The following is a 17562-nucleotide window of genomic DNA, read 5'->3' on the forward strand; positions in this document are numbered from 1 at the left end:
CCAGACCGAAACCACCCTCCTCTCCTCTCTTCCAGGCCGGCTTTAGCCCAGGCTGGTTCACCATCTGGCCTGGCCGGTGCTGGGGAGAGCTTTCTGTGAGCGTAACGTCGGTGAAAACCCGGTCCCAGCAGGCAGGGCCGGCAGTGAGCTGGGCTGCAGGTGAGCAGCACCAGCCCCCCCGTGCTTCTGTTGTCTGAGGCATCTGGCGTGAGCTTTCCCGATGCGTTCAAGCCCGGTGTCTCTAATTTCCTAATCATCTGGGTGGTAACGGAGCTGCAAGAAAGCTGAGCGCAAAATTGATGCACGGCTTGCTGGCTTCTAAGTGTTTCTATAATTTTCTGTGAGATACACACAGTGTTCAGCTCATGTCTAATTGGTGCCGGTTTTGGGTGGAACACAATATCCCTTTGCAAGTCGTAGGGCTTTTGAAAATCATTTTAAGTAGCATATTCAAGTCTGTCTATATTTTTTCTGATAAAGGAAGTTGTTTGATGTAGTTTATTTTTATGGCACTCGAGCCTCCTATTTAGTTGGGCTTCTATGCTCCAAGGCTTTCTCTTTGCCTCATGCGGTATTGGATTGTGTAGTGTGCGATGTTCCTTTGCTTCTTTTTGTTCACAAAAAGCAGATATCTGAATTTCTGCTCTCTGGAAACACATGAAAATGCAAGGGGACAGCGGTGACGGCAGAATTATGGACTGTTCCCTTCCTGCAAGCAATTTCTATCTGTGCAAAAGTAACTGTGCAGCCCTGGTTTTGGTCGCATTTGGCATTGTCATTCCAGGGATGCGAACATCACCGCAAAGTGCAAGGCGATGGAGAATCAGAGCTGAGACGAAGCAGTGGTGGAAAGGTTCAGTCCAGCGGCTGTGGTGGCTTTGTTTTGTGTTCTGTGGGATTTTTGGACACTCCTCCAATTTCTGGGGCTGGAGCTGGAACAAAACATTAATCGATAGTGCTGTCACATCTGATAAATGAAAAAGTAAACCAACAGAACTTAGTCATAAACAGGGCTTGTGAGTCTCATAAGCAGAATATTAAAACCCAACTCTAAGTAAGATTATAGCTTGTTTTATCTTCCGGATTAAAGCACCTGCACACACACATGCGCACACGCTCAGGCACACTTAGACTACAGCAGGTGCCCGAGCTTTGATACCCACTTTGTCACAGCAATGCCACTGAGGACGTGATCACCCCATTTAGTTGCCGGAGAACTTCACTGAGCTTTCTTCTGTCTGTCCACTCACAGCAGATGCTGCTATGCCCATCCTTCTACATGAGGTGGCAAAATGTTATTTTTAATTGTTTTGCCCTTGGCAGATTTTCTTCCAATCTGTCTGTTCCCTGTGCATCTAACAAAACATGACTCTAACGGAGGGGTTTTATTATTCCTAAAAGCACCAAGGCTCTATCTAGTGTGAACAAAACGCTGCTTTCATGAAAGGTAGCAGATTGCACACACTGCCTTTTTTGTTATTTGCCGTAGCAGCTAGGTAAAATTGCAAAATGGATTAATACCTTTATTTTTCCTCTCCCTGTCATATATATATACACGCTTGCTGGAAGTCTATTAGGATATTTGCCATGGTTCTCTGGCTGCCAGTATCTTAAGGCATTGATAAACCACAGAAATAGTACATGGTTCTTCAGGGTCTCAAATTGCTCTTAAAATTGGGTCTACCTGAATCCTTCTTCTGTAATTGAAAACTCTCCTTTGGACTTGGTTCAGTAGCATCCAAAGGTACTGAGGCGAGTAAAAGGTTGCACTGGATTGGGAGCAGTCAGAATAGTGACAGCAGCAGGGGTGATGAACTTATTTTTGTGAGAGAATGAGAGTCCGCTGTAATCGTAGTCACAGACTACTTTTGCCAGCTGCTTTTTGTGCTTTACCTTCCGAGCTGACATTTCGCAGGAGATAGACGTATTATACATATGTCCGCATGAGAGGGAAACAAAATCAAGTCAGGGAGATACAGACCCTTTAGAAGAGATTAGAGATTGGAAGGGCACAAAGTAGGTACCGATACCATATCTAGAGGAAGTGATTAGATTTGAGAGGGATGAGGGAGATAATGCCTGCATCCCAAAAATCTTGCTGCTGCGGTGCTACGTGGCAGAGCAGCCTTATTTTGTTTCACCGTGCGGCGTTAGCACGTTTCAAACCCCAAATATCTCAGCAGGTGCATAAGGGACTGTGTGTCCCATGCCCTGGGAGGCAGGCACGGCCACCCTTTATCCATGGCTTGGTCCTTGGCTCCCCGGTGTAACTTCCAGCTGGGGTGCGGAAGGGTCCTTGGTTTTGTGCCGTGGCATCCCGGGTCATCTGCAGCGGCAGGCAGCTTGCAATGCAGGCAGGGAGCTTGCCTACATCTCTTCTTCCAGCTCAGTGTTTCATTAGTCTCTCTGGCATCTGCAGCAGATCCTGGAGGAAGTCTTGAAACGCCAGAAAGAAGAACGATCTGAAAGGTGGGAGGGAAGGCTTCACTTTCCCTGGCGTGTTCCTGAAATTACTGAACAACAGGAACACTCTTGCTGTACATGGAAGACTGTCAAGTAGCATTGCTGGGAAGTGAAACTTTTCTCTGATGCGAAAGGCAGCAGCAGATTTGACTTGAGTGTAATGAAACGTTTGTTTCTGTAAGATTTCTGTCTGGTATCAAATGCATGGTGTCATGAAAACATCAGCGCAACTTTTTCATCAGTAGTCACAACAGAAAGGCACGTGTCAGGAAGTAGGGGGGAAATGGGAAACCAAACAGGCAATATCACTGTGCTGCTGTACAAGTCCATGGTGTTTCTACAACTTGCGTGTGACGCACAGGTCTGGTCCTCACAGCCCAAAAAGGAGGTAGCAGAACTGGGAGAGGTCTGGGGAGGTCAGCAGGGACGATGGGGATGCAGAACCAGCCTCCTCGGGCCACAGGCGGGGTGATGGGAGGGAAGGGAAGCACGATACGGGTCTACAAGCTCATAAATGGCATGGCAAAGGGGGGGTGGTTGTTACTGCCTCTTCCACTATCAGGATTTGGGGATACCAAGTTTAGGTAGCGGGTGGAAAGCGTCAGACAACAACAGAAAACTGTTCTACCCTGTGCACAAGAGCTGTGGACCTCCTTGCCACCAAGCACTGTTTGTATGGGTTCAGCAGGATGTTGGAGAGGTTAATCGTAAAGAAATCAATTAACTCCATCCATTAACTCTATTAACTCAGCACACAGGAGCCATTTACAAGGTCTGATTCAGAAAGTGCTGGAAGCTGGGTGCGTGTGCTTGCTCTGTCCCCATATACTTTCCCGTGCATCCCCTTTTGGCTTCTGCAGGTGCAGGTGGACCTCTGATCTCACCCAGCACAGCTATTTCTTGTATAATGTCATGGTTCTCAAGACTTCCAGGATGAAGTGTAGGATCTGTCTTTTCATGTTGTAACCGTTGGAAATCTCTCCATGAAATCTGAAAAAAAAAAAGTAAATTAAAAAAAAAAAAATAGGGGCTAAGCTAAATGTTGAGGTTATGTCATTTACAAAGTGCTCTAATACCACCATGGTGAATGCCATAAAACTGCCAGGGTAGATGGGACTGCTGTCAGGTACCTTGGCAGTGACCTGTTTGACTGCTGCAAGGAGCTATTAAAAGGGCAGCTATTAGGGAGTTTAGTATAAACCAGAGCCCAAAGCAGTCTTACATCAAAGTGTTATATTACAGAGGTTGTCACTGTAGTTCTAATTGGCGAAAATTTGCCATGACTTATTCTCCAGGCGAACACATTAACTTGCAGTTGAACAGATTTCTTTGTCCGTAATTTGGTTTAACACACGATGAAAACAGTTGATTAAAACACGATTTACCAAATTGCTGTACCTTATATTTATTTTTGAACTGATCGGAACACGTGCCCACGCAAAAGCAGGGGCAGACTGCAGAGGAAACAGGCACAACTCTGCAGCGTACGGCTGTGGTTTTGTGGAAGGAGAGGAGGAGGAGGAGGAGAAGCTTCAGAGAGCCTCTTGCGAGGTTGTCAAGGTTACAGGTGCTCTTGCTTCTGTAGGTGAGTGGCTTGGGCATCCTCTGCTGATAATTGGTATCGGCTGTCTCCTTCCGAGATAACAAAATTTGCATTTTAATTAGATTGTTGCATTTGTCAACACTGAAGCATAACATATAAGTCCTTGGAAGCTTTTCACAGGACCAGTGTAAGGACTTTGGAAAAAAAGACAGTAGCAGCATTTACTCCAGTAATATTTTTAAACTTTTTTAGTTTTTAAGCATTTTGGAGGGGAGGATCCCATTACAAACTCACAATGAATTAACCACCAAATATGCCTTCCTAGTTCCTTAGATCCCAGTATAAATGTTGCTTCTGGAAGCTAGGATTCACTGTTTCGGATGCGGGGAAGCCGAGAGCTGCACGCCAATCTGGTGCTCAGTGTGAGAACTGAGGATTTGCACTGAACTCGCTGCTTCGAGACATGGCTGAGACGGCAGCAACTGTGCCTTAGCCCTAGGAAAGAACTCTCTGCTGATACCAGCATGGTATGGCTCAAGCGGAGCCTGACAGCGCCAGTATATACTTTAGGAAAACAAATGATGTCGTTGTAGATTTCAAGCTGCACTCGGAATTGGTACAATATGTCATATTGAATTTTCTGCCAGATTTAAGAGTGATATGGCAAGATCTTCATCTACCGTGAAGATGTGCAGTGCCACTTACTTCCTTAGAGCTATATAAGTGCATACAGTTGGGGATGGGGCTGTTTATACTATAGATCAAACAAGCTCAAACAAGCCACTGCTGCACTGAACGAGTACCAGGTGCTAAAGTTGGGCAGAGTAGTGGTGTTACCAAGCAGGAGCTCCGAAAGCAGGCAGCCTGCTTTGCAGAGCAGGGAGAAGAGATTCACTGCTCCTGCAACAGCAACATCTAGTCAGAAAGCCCACCGCTGCTTTGGAGGTGCAACAGCCCCGATTTACTTGGAAATGCTTTTCATGTGCTAAGTCAGGTAGTTTTGCAAGCTTTGTAAAAACTCAAAAATGTCTCGCCCTTTGAGATGGGAAGCTGAAAAACTTGCTAAATCAATAAAAACTGCCCAGTTTTAAGTAAAGCAGTAGTTTCAGCAAATGCCATGCCTTCAGGACGGCTTATCCGCTCTGAATCTGTTGGAGACGTGTGCTTCTGCCCCCCTCTGCTAAGGGAGAGGGAGAAAATGGCACTCTTGAGTCTAACACCAGCCTTTGGGTCCCTTTCTCAAGTAGATGGTTATTGCTCTTCCACAGATTTACCAATGCAATGACTTTCCCTCATATTAAATAGTTCAACAATTTAGGGCTAACCGGTTGCATCTTTACTTTTAATAACTTTCTGATGCAAGAAGGACTAGTCAGGCATGGCATTAAGGTGCTGCTAATTGTGAATGGAGGCATTTACATTCTGAATCCTAGTGAATTATATTACGTGTGTTGCACTGTTTTTACTTTATTCCCTGGTTGATTTTTATAACCAAGTATAGCCGGTAACATTTACTTTCCCAGAATGAAATAAATCCTTCACAGGGGATCGACATCACTTTTGTTCCTCTTGTGCCTTTTACATAGTGTTTAAATTTCAAGTGGTCTTGTAGGTTTCATACAAATTCTCCATGGAAAGTACATTCTGCTTTTAATATTTTAACTCTTTATATCATACAGCTTTGTAAATCATGGGGCTATTACAGGCCAGCACGCAAAACGCGCAGGTATCTTTACCTAATGTGCAGGTGAACCCATCTTGGGATGAAAGTTTATTAGGTGCGGGAAGAATACTGTGTTTAACTGAAACACAATTAGAATTATATAGATTAGAGCTGAAATCTTTTAAAGTTCCACCAAGGACAGCATAGTTAATAACGCTGCTTTATCTCAGCTGAAGGCCAGGGCACCTCCCAGTGTGTGGGGGGACCCAGGAGCGTGTCTTCCACCCCGAAGTCCTCCTTCCTGTGTTGTCCAACCCAGTGGTGCTTCGCATGGACAGACTGAGGGGGCTGCAGACACAAATGTACCACAGTAACAATAAGTTAGTAAAGCAGGTAACTTTACATGAGATGTGCTGTATTCTGCTATCCATTCTATGCCCAAAGCCTTGAATGGGCAAGAAGCCACCCAAAACTATGGAAGAAGCCACATGTTAGAGATACTTGTCAACAGTCAGTCCTAAAAAAAAATACTGGCTTAAATATTCAGAGGATTAATGGGTACAACTTGGTGAAGCAAATCTCTGCAGGTCTTGCAGGTCTCTTCTTTCCTCTTCGTTGAGGAAAGGCCTTCGTTATTGCCAATTTGGCAACTAATTCTCAGGCTGCAGTGTCAGTACCCAAACACATAACCTGATCCAAAGAGATAACTATTAAAATTGTTTTGTGAACTATTTGGTTTGCGTTCTAAAATGTGCAGCGTGCCCCTACCTTTGGTTTTCAGAGGAAGCACTTAAAAAAAATAAATACATTTCTTCAGAAGAAGAAGCCGTACTGTTTGCCTTAGGTCTTACAGTAGACCCCTGGCAATGGAAGACTGAACCTCACGTGTGATTTATTTACTTGCGTGGCAAACAGGCTGGCAGTTGAAAAGCGTTTTGCACACCCATATTCTTTCAAGAGTTTCACCTGTATCCAGTCAATATATGCTGGACCCTACTGCACATCCTGCCCTGATGGGCAGTGGTACCAAAGCGCTGCCGAGTGGCCCGGCTCTGCCTGAGCAGCTGTTGGGTGTGCCTAGTGAATGGAAGGGCCGAGTTCCCCTGAGGCCATGACAATGTGGAGGTTGGAGATGTTTGGTAGGGTTTAGAGCTGCTTTACAAGTGCATGCGGATTTTCAATGCAGAAATAGACTTCTTTTTTAACAGAACTGTAGATAATACAGTACCCGCAGCCTTCTGCGGCAGAGAGATGCGAGGATGCCACCTTCTGAAAAAAACCAGATTTGTCTTGTGAACATTTGTGCTGGTGGGTTGTTCTCCTGCCTCGTCCTTGGAAATGAAGTTATTTCAGTGTACTATGAAAAAGGGTGTTTGCAGACTTGCTGACTTACATAAAATGGAATATTTCATTTTGTACACGAAAAGCGTTCAGAAGAGGCTGGAGCTATTCCATTCTACTGGAAAAGGGCTATTTTCTCGTGAAATGGAAAATAAACTAATCTGATACTTTGATTACTACACAAAATACAGTGCTTGTTTCCAATGAAAAAAAAGTAATAGCATTTATAATCAGCTCTCTGGTAGCCTGCAGTAGCACTGTTGCATTATCAATAGCTGCCTTTTTCTCGAGCTTAAACCTGTGTTTGTCTGCGTCGTCAGTTTGTGCCCAGGTCTCCGTCCCAGTGGCATGTTTCACAGAAAGGCTTTATCGCACCTTCCCCTGTGGAGGGCAGGACAGTCCGTACTGGAAGAGTCCAGCCACGTCGGAGGGCAGGGTCCTTGCTCGCTTTGCTGCTTTTGCGTTGGGTTGTCCTCGAGTCTGAAACTGAACTGTGCTGGATTACAGTGTGCAATGGGTATCGCATAATAAACTCTTTCCGTTTTTTAGGCCCGAACTGCTTCGCAGAAACCATTGTCATTCCAGCAGGCCGGGAGGTGAAAACTGATGAATGCACTATATGTCACTGTACTTACGAAGAAGGCACTTGGAGAATTGAACGGCAAGCTATGTGCACTAGACATGAATGCAAACAAATATAGGAAACCTACAAATCTAAGTACTTTTCGTGGTTTTTATAAAATATCTCACAGCAGTGAGCACCCTAGCTGACCCAGGGAAGTCTGAATGGAAGATTCTGGTGAGGAGCAAAGAATAAAATATTGCTATTTTGTTTTTCAAAGTAACATAATACTGCAAGGCAAAGAAGTGCATATATTTAAGACGTTTGGACATAAGAATACCTGTCTTAATAAATGTGTTATTTTCACAGTGAGTACACTAAAATACACTCTATAAAATATTCTATGTATTTCTATAATACCATTATAGAGCTTAAAAATAAATGTTTTATATAGACAATACAGATTAAAGTACTGTATCGTTGCCTGTCCTGTTGTATACATGCACCCTGGCTAAAACATTACATTTTTGTTCTAGTTTCATCATATGAGGATTTTCTTGGGGTTTTTTTGGTTTGGGGTTTTCTTTTTGCTTATTTTCAGTTTAGTGGGCCAGGAAAGAGCCAGCATATGACAAAACTTTGACGTTCTCACTTTTGAAAAAAATTGAGTCGAATATGCTTTCAGAGAACATGTGCTCATTTATGAACATTGAATATGAATTATGAATATTGGGTCAGCTCCTTCTCTTAATTCCAGTGGTGCATATCTACTGGTCCACAGTCGAGATAACTTGGAGCAGTGGGTAATACGAAACTGGTCTCTCATGGCTGTTGTTATAAAACTTTCATCAGACAAAATCAATTCCTAATATTCAGTTCAGACATAACACATTTCAGCAGGACAAATGCTTCTGTGACGTAAACAATATTGCTTCGCCCAGCTGGTGGAAATGATGGCAAGTAACCACACGGCATCGTTAACGTGGCGCATAATGGATGTGGAGAAGTGCAGCTTGGAAGGGCTAGAGCAGCCACACAAGCCTCCACTGATGCGGCTCCACGTTGTTAACCCGTGGGTAGGAGAGCTGGTCAGTAGCTGCGCCATTCCCTAGACCTTGCTCTTGCCTCCTTGCTGGTGCTGGTTCAAGTTTTTGGTTCTTTCCGGCAGCCTGTACGGGGTCTGTGACACTCTGTGTTGAGGAGAAAGATTTTGAACCAGCTCTTTGAAACCACCAAAGGATTTCTAGCACAGAAGCTGACCCTGACTACATATGAGGTGAATCACATCTCCTTGCTTCAGCCACCAACAGCCTTTGCTTAGATTCATTTTATTTTTAGTTTAGTTTATCACCAACTCCTACATTACATCTGCTTTGAATACCTGTTAAGGCAACGGCTCAAGAAAACACTTAAACGTGGGCTTACCTTTAAGTTTTTGCTAGAGGGAAGACTTAATGAATCAGTAACTAAAACCAGAAGACTATTGCTTAAATTCCCACCTACCCTTTGCTACTTAGTCCTGTGGTGTAACCTGGTTACCAGGTTTGCATCCATAGGAAGTATGATTTTTCTGGTACTTCTGAAGACCATGGGACTTTTGCCAGTGACTTCAGTGGATCCCAGTTATCACCTCATGTCTGTGTTTTGAGCATGTGTCTGTCTGTTGCTGGGCATTATTTTCCCCCGTGATGGTACGAGAGAGGAAGAGGAGTGACAGAATCAGAAATCAAGGAACTGTCACTTGCACAGACAGTCCTGTGGCAGTGTCATGCATGGTATATTAATCTAGTCACAAGAAGAATGGGAGAGGGGATGACAGATTACTGGATTTAAATAGTTTTAAATCACACAAAAATCAAGTAAATAATAACTTTCCCTGAAGTGGATGTGCACATATGTAAACATTGTACTGGAAATGCTGTTCTCCAGCAGCTAGAATTCCTAGCAGGGATACAGGAAATACTATATCTGGGTTGTCAGTCAGTCTGCTGGTGGCAGTGGAGGGTAACACAGAGTACAGATTTTTTTTTTTCTTGGAAGAGGGGAAGAAGTGTTTCACGTCTTATTTGTACCTAGACCATAAGTACACTTCCAGATACAAACATAAATACTTGATTTTGCCATTTTATAAAAAGAGTACCTCATTCATTGTATACCTCTCGTTAACGCAGCAAGATGCTGCTTATTTGGGAGTAAAGGAGGTATGATTTGGCTAAAAATGGGGTTTTTTTAAGTACACCTATCCATTTCATAAGATTCAGTAGTCATATGACAGAAAGCTAGCTCCTAAATCAGTAGGACCCATGCCTCATGGCTACGTAGGCTTCTGCTTACTGAAATCAAGTATCTGCACAGCCCTGAGAAAGTGCCATGAGTGCCAATGGTCTTCCATGCATGCCTCCTCGAAACGAGTGGAAGTACCCAGGTAGGAAGCGGCTGTGCGACATGAGTAAGAGCAGAGAAAGTGGACTTGCAACTCAGTGTGGGACTGCCTTTCCAGAAGGCTGCTTAGTGTCTCTTTAAGAGACACACGTGTTTTCAGTGAAATTAGGAGAGACTCAGAATTTATGTCTTTCAATGTATGGCCATAATGTTTAAGTTTTTGGAAGTCTTACCTTGGACTAGTCACCCTTTGCTTCTCCTTCACTGGAGTTTCTTGTTAAGCCTTATACTGTTTCCCAGGGCTTGAATTTCTGTTCTTTTGGGAAGTTCTGTCTTTACTGAAGTAGTGAGTGCAAAGTTAAAGGATATTGTAGCGTGTGTTTCTAGTGTAGCTTTTATAAATACTTTCTATTGCACATTTTTTCCAAAATATTTTTCCATCTTTCAGTCCTGCTACCAACATATTAATGTCATCTTTACTGTAGTAATAGGTTGGTCCTTTCCCGTTTCATATGGAATTTCCTGGGCAAATTCTTCTTGACACCCAGCTCTGTGGGTGGTCTTAAAGAGATTATATTTTGAGATACAATTATCTTTCTTTTTGAGAAATAAACTTCAAGTCTTTTGCGGTCCTTTTTTTGTTTTATGTAGTGAGGTAGAAGTCATAATGAGCTTTGGACCTTCTTTACACTGAGATCACTGGCCACATCCAGCTTTGGCCTGTAGTATTACCACATGAGAGCTCTTTGGTTATCCCTGAGATGGGGAAATGGGCTGAGTGAGTCTTCCTGGGCAGATCTCACCAGCCGTGCCCAATTGTGGAACCACAGTTGGCACACAGTGTGTTGTGGGCTAACCCTGGTAGGTAGGTAAGCACCACACGGCCACTCACTCACTCCCCCACTGCCCACCCCCAGTGGGACAGGGAAAAAGGAAGGAAGCGTACAAGCAAGAAAACTCATGGGTTGAGATGAAAATAATTTAATAAGTGGAGAAGTGGAAGAAAAAAGAAAAAAAAAACAAAAACAAAAGAAAAGAAGTGATGCAATAGCAATCACTCAGCATCTCCCATGGGCAGAGTGGTGGACAGCCAGTTCCCAAGCAAAAGATAGCTAACCTTACCCAAACCTCGCTCCTCTCCATTTTACTGCTGAGCAGCCCGTTATATGGCATGGAACATCTCTTTGGTTAGTTCGGGTCACCTGCCTGGTTGTGTGCTCTCCCAATCTCTTGCGCACCCCCAGTCTAGTCACTGGGGGTTACTGAGAAACAGAGAAGTCCTTGGCGCTGTGCACACCCTGTTCAGCAATAGCCAAAATACTGGTGTGTTATCGGCATTGTTTTGGTCACAAATCTAAAACAGAGCACCATACCACCTACTACGAAGCATAACTCCATCCCAGCCAGACCCAGTACCCGGTGATACCGTCAGCAACCCCAGCACAGAGGCAAACACACTGAAAGACCCTGAGAGCCAGACCAACAGGTGACTGCACCAAGCAGCGTGTGGGCCTTCGCCGATGGAGCTGGGGAGCCGAGATTTGCAGCCAGCTGCGTAATGTCACTTCACATTGAGGCTTAAAACGGAAACCTGCCTTTCTCTTTATAGGAGTGGAAGATGAAAATGTGGAAATTAAAGGATTTAAAGTTAAAAATTAGCCATTATGGAATGCAGTTGGAAACTGTTCACCTTTAATTTAATTTCTAAGCAAAAAAACCAGAACTGCTGTGGTGGTCACATGTACTTATCTTAATGTTATGATTTGGTCATGTAATATACCTGTTCATATTCAACCTTAAAAACCAAGAGAAAAGCCATCTGCATCATTTCCAGTGAACCAAACTCCAGAGAATATTGGCTTCCCTACTAATAATGCCTAGGTACTCAGCTGGTTTTTGCTTCAGTGCAAACAGTATTATGCATCCTGCATATGAGGAGTTCTTCAGCTTTGCAGGTGGGTTGTGTCTATAAAAGCTGTATTTCTGGACACACTGATAGCTCATGAATAATTTTGTATTTTAAGGTCTGTTGCTTGAATAATGAATATTCTTCTCAGATGTTCTTATGTAGCTGCATTGGCATGAATATGAGATTTCTGCTTCTACTTCACTTGCTTCTGCTGATTTCCCAGTTGAAATCAAGACAAATTAATTCTTGGTTTGGCCTCGTCCATTTTTGTAGGAGTGCACTACACATGAATTTGGATTCAAACCTGTGTAAGTAGGTGCCTGAAGAGATGATATTCTAGATGGTTTCAGGTAATTATAAAATTGCACAGTTAGTGTGCAACAGGATTCTTTATACTACTCGTTTAAACCACAAAAATGGAAGTGCTGGTATTCACTTAAATACTTATGTGAGATTTAAAAGGGAAAAGGGGAAAAAGAGGAAAGATAGGAGATATGAGGCAGAGGAGCTGAGCATTACAATAGGAATGTTCAAAAAAAGAAGAACATAGCTACAATGTCATACGGGTATTTCATATGGAGATTTTCAAAGAATATCATAAGAAAAGTAAATGAGAAATGTATTTGGGCACAAATTGAAATACGGAAAATTCTAGTTGGAGATGAAAAAAAAAATCATACAGTAAAGGTGATTGAATACCAGAGGATGTTTCCCAGAGATGTTGTGGAGTCTCCGTCCTTGAGGATGGTCAAAACCCGACTGGACCTGGCCCTGAGCAGCCTGCTGTAGCTGAACCTGCATTCAGCAAGGTGTTGGACTAGAGGATCTCCAGAGGTGTAAAATTGAAAGCCAGGTTTAAATTACATTGAATTAAAGTCTTTAATACAAATAAGACAGGAAGAGATCTGATGAAAGGTTCCCTCACTTTGGAAAACAATCTCTTCCGTTCTCATATGGTGTAATATAAACTATACTGTCATGATTGTAAAGTATTTGATACTACTTTTGATAAGGTAGTATTTGGCAGTATAAGGTAGTATTTGATACTACTTTTGATTAAGGTTACCACCTTAATATCTGAACTGTGATAGCTCCATAATACGTAGGAGGCTTTGAAAGGCACATATTATTTAAGAATCTAATGCAATCCAACTAAACACTCCATTTATTCCCCTTATCAGGCAATGAATTTTCTTCACAGCCTGTGTTACCATGGGTTTTCTGTCTGCAAAAATACACCTTCTGCCCTATATTCCTGCTGCATTAAAAACAAAACACAAACTGGGGAGACGGCATTGAACTGAGTACCACAGACTATTTTTCTGGCTATCCAAGAATTCAAATTTTTCATCACTTTTTGATAAAAGTAAGTACTACTTCAGAAAGTTTGTAAGTTGTTCAGTTTTGAGAAGACAGCCACTCCTTCCCGGAATCCTCTTTCCTCTTAAAAAATACTTACGCTCAACCACACTGAAAATGTAAATTTTCAGTCTTTTGAAATGTCACATGAAACAACTCCCATAGCAGAGAAAAAAATAAACACAGCCTAGTATGTTTTTCCAATTGCTCATATATAATATGTGCCTCATTCGTTTTATAGGCTTCTAAAACAAATACAGGAAAACTGCAAACTTGTGTGTCAATTATCAGTTACAGAGAAGTCAAAAGTTTTTATTGTTTACCTGTTGAAGCTATGTGGAAATACTGATATGGAATATTAATTAATCAGTAATAGGAAACCACCGACATAATTAGCAGCACAAAAGCTGATGTTTAAAAATGATCAACTCTCAACTTACCAGAAATATTCGCTACATTGTTCATGTTAGGTTCATTTGGGGCTATTAGCTAATAGTAATGCTATTTCTGTAAGGCTTAACAGTTTCCTGCTTTTAAAAAGATCATTGCTTTTAAGAAATACACAGCATAATTAAAGCTATAGTTTAAAAGAATAGGCAGACTATAGTAATGGAATAGCAAGTTAGTCTTGTTGAATATGTATAATCTATCAATCGTAAATGTTGAGTTTGCCGCTTACATTCGTCAGTAATCTTGTCAATTTAGTAGAACTCAAGAAGTTATCCTGCTTCGTGTTTCTTTGGCAAAAAGGGAAAAATATCACATAAAACTCCAGTTCCAGCAGGATATAGAGCACTGCTGCAGATTTTGAACAAACTGCAGGACCATCTGCAAAAGTGGAGTGTGCTGAGTGTTTCTGTGTGCACAGATTTTACCTCGTGGCAAAGAGGTGAATTTGTGAAAAATGGTGAAAATAGGAATGCAAATATCAGTTCACACACCATGTGGAAAAATAGCAAACACACAGCAGATATAACATGAGGAAATGAAAGCAAGTTTAACATGTAATTATTTTGGGGAATGGATAAACGAGGAAAACTTTTTCCATGGTATTACAGGGAAATAAATTTCTTTCTTCTGGCTCCAACCATACAAGAGAGTAAACTTAAAATATTTTAGCAATGAGAGGTATATATTTGTATATATACAGCACATATGCATTGACAAATGAGAATTCTTTTCTTGGTTAAGCCAGCATAAACCAAGAGTCATTTAGAAGCCCGGGTTAATACTGTTAACTGAGATCAGGATTTCTTCTACAGATGGCACCCTTAACAAAGCATCTGTACTTGACTGCAATCAGTAAATGAGAGAGAACTTTCACAAATACTCAAGTACAGTGCTTTTGTTCATAGTAGGCAGAATTAAAGACAAACCTTTATAACCACTTACTTTACTTTTTCTAGTAAGCCTTAAAGGGCGTGCAAACTTTGTGAATTAAAGTGAATTTCACCTATCAGGAGGACCAAAAAAAATTGTTTCTGTACTCTGCTAAAATCCATAAATGTATGCATGGAGAAGAAAGTCAATCTTCTAGTGTGTATAATACCCCAGTGAAAACTGCATTAGCTTTATTATTCTCCCTCAAAGTATAGATACAATTCAATAAATACCTTTAATTGATGACATGGTCTGCCAACCAGAGCTTTCTGTTTCTGATGTGCAACAGAAAGGTAAATATATAAAAATGTCAAAATGCTGCTTAATCTGTATTGCTATGGCCTTAAAAAGCTGTATTCATTTCAGAGGGTAATTCTCAAATTCATTGCTCTCCATACTGTAGGATGTTCCATGTGCTTTTCTTATGATATTACTTGTTTTTTTAACAAGGACTGTATTTTCACAAAGACAATACTATGCTCTCTCTTTAGCCATTAATAATTCAAACTAATGCTAACTAATTTAGTGCTGTTGTGAGTGGGAAATTATGGAGATAACATATGGACATGCAGTGCTTCAGCCTAATGTAACAACCCAGTGGTCTGTTCATTTCTAATTACTACATGAAAATAAGGAATAGGTAGCCTTTAGTCATTCTATGGATTACAGTTAAATAGAGTTTAATTTCTTAACTGCTAAACATTTTTTTAACATGCTCTTTCCCAGCTATTTATTTTCAAATGGCATTTGATAAAAAGAGCTATTTTATCTATTCTGCTAGTTATGCTGTTTATACTAGTGTTTGAGCAATAAACAGTGTCACTCTGTAGAATCCTAATAATGTTTGTTTTCCATTTTTTTCAAACATCTTAGTTGCATCTGTTTTATATAAAAGTTACTTTAGTTCATTCAAACCGGAAAGGCAAATCATACAGTCTTACTAGTTACTTTCAAATGTACTGTTTTCATTTTGTGTGTCCTTCACATCAAAATATAATATATTTGGAGCTTAAGGCCCTGTCACTTAAACAGTATATTAGTGGAATGCTTATAGTATAGGATCTTAAGATAATACATCATACTGAAAAATTACTTCTTAGATGTAGCACAGTATTTCTTTTTATTCCTTTTTTCAGAATACGGTTCCTGAAGACATACATATCTAAACCTGTGGTCCATACTTGTTCTTGAAAAAACAAATACATGCAAACCCCATTTTCCAGATACGACAAAGAGCTAAAAATGGCCTTCACGTCTCGCTCATTTTTATACATGAACTAGATAGGAAAAAGAGCTAAGGGGAAAAAGAGTATAACCTCTGTAATATTTATTAAAAACTTTGCAATTTGCATGGGATATGATCTGCAAATACAAAACAAACAGGATTTTAAAGAGGATTTTGTCACTGAATACCAACTTAAATAAGGCTGTTAATGAATAACAATGACAAGGAATGCATTGAGCCAACCACTTAGTAATTCTCAACAGTCTTACAAAAGTAAAGAAGATGAGTGTCGTAAAAAGTACATGGTATTTTATGTTACTGTTTGTTTTCTTCAGGTAAGAGCAAAAGTGTTTTGCTCAGCGTGGTATCTTTAAAGGTGGAACAGATGACTGACCCAAGTGGAATTTTACGTTCTTTGGGAAGAAGTTACCAACCGGTCAGTAGTGATATTATAATTCGCGTTGAAAGAAAGTTTTTAGGATGTTTTTGCATTTGAGGCTACATTGCAACATTCATGACCTTTCAGTGCTGGATGTACACCATGAGCTGTTCACTATAATCCTCTTAACCAACAACTGAATGGACAGGTAGATCAAAACTACAATATAGACTCCTTACACCAGTCCGTGTTGAGAGGAGCTGAGGTCTATCAGCAAGGGACTAAGTATGCAAAATATCTCTACTTCCGTATTTTCTGCTTGTGATTCAAATAGTTAGTTGTCTCTATTGGTATTAAGCTAGCAGAAATTCTGAAGACCTTAAAAATGAAGTAGTCCTAAGTGGTATGACCTAAAACATTTTACCAACATGCTGATGAATAATTATTTCTTAAAAACACCTGTATTCTATTGATGTAACCAAAACAAACTGTAGACATTTTAAATATATTTATTAATATTACCATATTAAAATACATAAGAGCTATTGCAAGAGTGCAAATCCCATAGCCATTAGCACTTTGTTGCTCCATATATCAAACTGCTGTCACACTGAAGACAGTGAATTCCATTACTAGGATTGTATGATCCTGGGCTGCATACAACTATGGACAAAAAAAACAAGGAAAAAATATGGACTTTAATTGGTATTAATTAAAAAAAATTACATTTGAAATGTTTAGAATGCATCTTTATCTATTTGAAAAAAGATCAGATTTTTTCCAGCATTCTGCTAGTTGATGATGAAAAAATTGTATATATTTTATACATCATCTATTTATTACACCGTATTTTTCTCTTCATCACTTTTCACTCCATCTACTTACAGGGGATATGTCCATCAATTACATTTTAATATGGTCTATATCCAATAATGTTTTAAATAAACTGCTATTGTTGCTTGTATAAGTAATGCAAGACAAAATAAGACTGAAATCTAAGCTCTGATAATGATTAAGAAGTAGGGCAAAAATAATACATCAAACCGGAAGTCAGTGTATGATGCAGAACAAGTGTTCTGAATGAAACATTTTTTTCCTGTTGGATCATGTTATGCCATTTGATGAAGTCTGTACAGTCATCTGCAGAATGACTTCATCACAAAAGACCAACTCAGCATTATGCTTTTGGCAGAAAAAAGCAGATTTTGAGCTATTTGGTTATGACTATCCTGAATCGTACTTCAATTTGGCAATGGTAGCCTTTCTTTAGGCTGGATCTTTAATTAACAGCATTAGTATTCAGTATGCAAAGGTAATTAAGACCTTCCTTCCTTTTGCAGAGTCGGCGCTTACCTG

General features: G+C 40.7%; 2 protein-coding genes across 2 annotated transcripts in view; one reads left to right on the forward strand and one right to left on the reverse strand.

Moving 5' to 3' along the window:
• Window positions 1-8066, forward strand: part of VWC2 (von Willebrand factor C domain containing 2) — a 60634-nt gene extending 52568 nt beyond the window's left edge. Inside the window, exon 4 of the mRNA XM_075495652.1 lies at window positions 7560-8066. Coding sequence (XP_075351767.1) covers window positions 7560-7711 — 152 coding nt within the window. The 3' untranslated portion in view covers window positions 7712-8066. The remainder of the gene's footprint in view (window positions 1-7559) is intronic.
• An 8711-nt stretch (window positions 8067-16777) lies between these two features.
• Window positions 16778-17562, reverse strand: part of ZPBP (zona pellucida binding protein) — a 33136-nt gene continuing 32351 nt past the window's right edge. Inside the window, exon 8 of the mRNA XM_075495451.1 lies at window positions 16778-16869. Coding sequence (XP_075351566.1) covers window positions 16778-16869 — 92 coding nt within the window. The remainder of the gene's footprint in view (window positions 16870-17562) is intronic.

Source organism: Mycteria americana, chromosome 2, assembly GCF_035582795.1.
Source record: "Mycteria americana isolate JAX WOST 10 ecotype Jacksonville Zoo and Gardens chromosome 2, USCA_MyAme_1.0, whole genome shotgun sequence".
Taxonomy (NCBI): Eukaryota; Metazoa; Chordata; class Aves; order Ciconiiformes; family Ciconiidae; genus Mycteria; species Mycteria americana.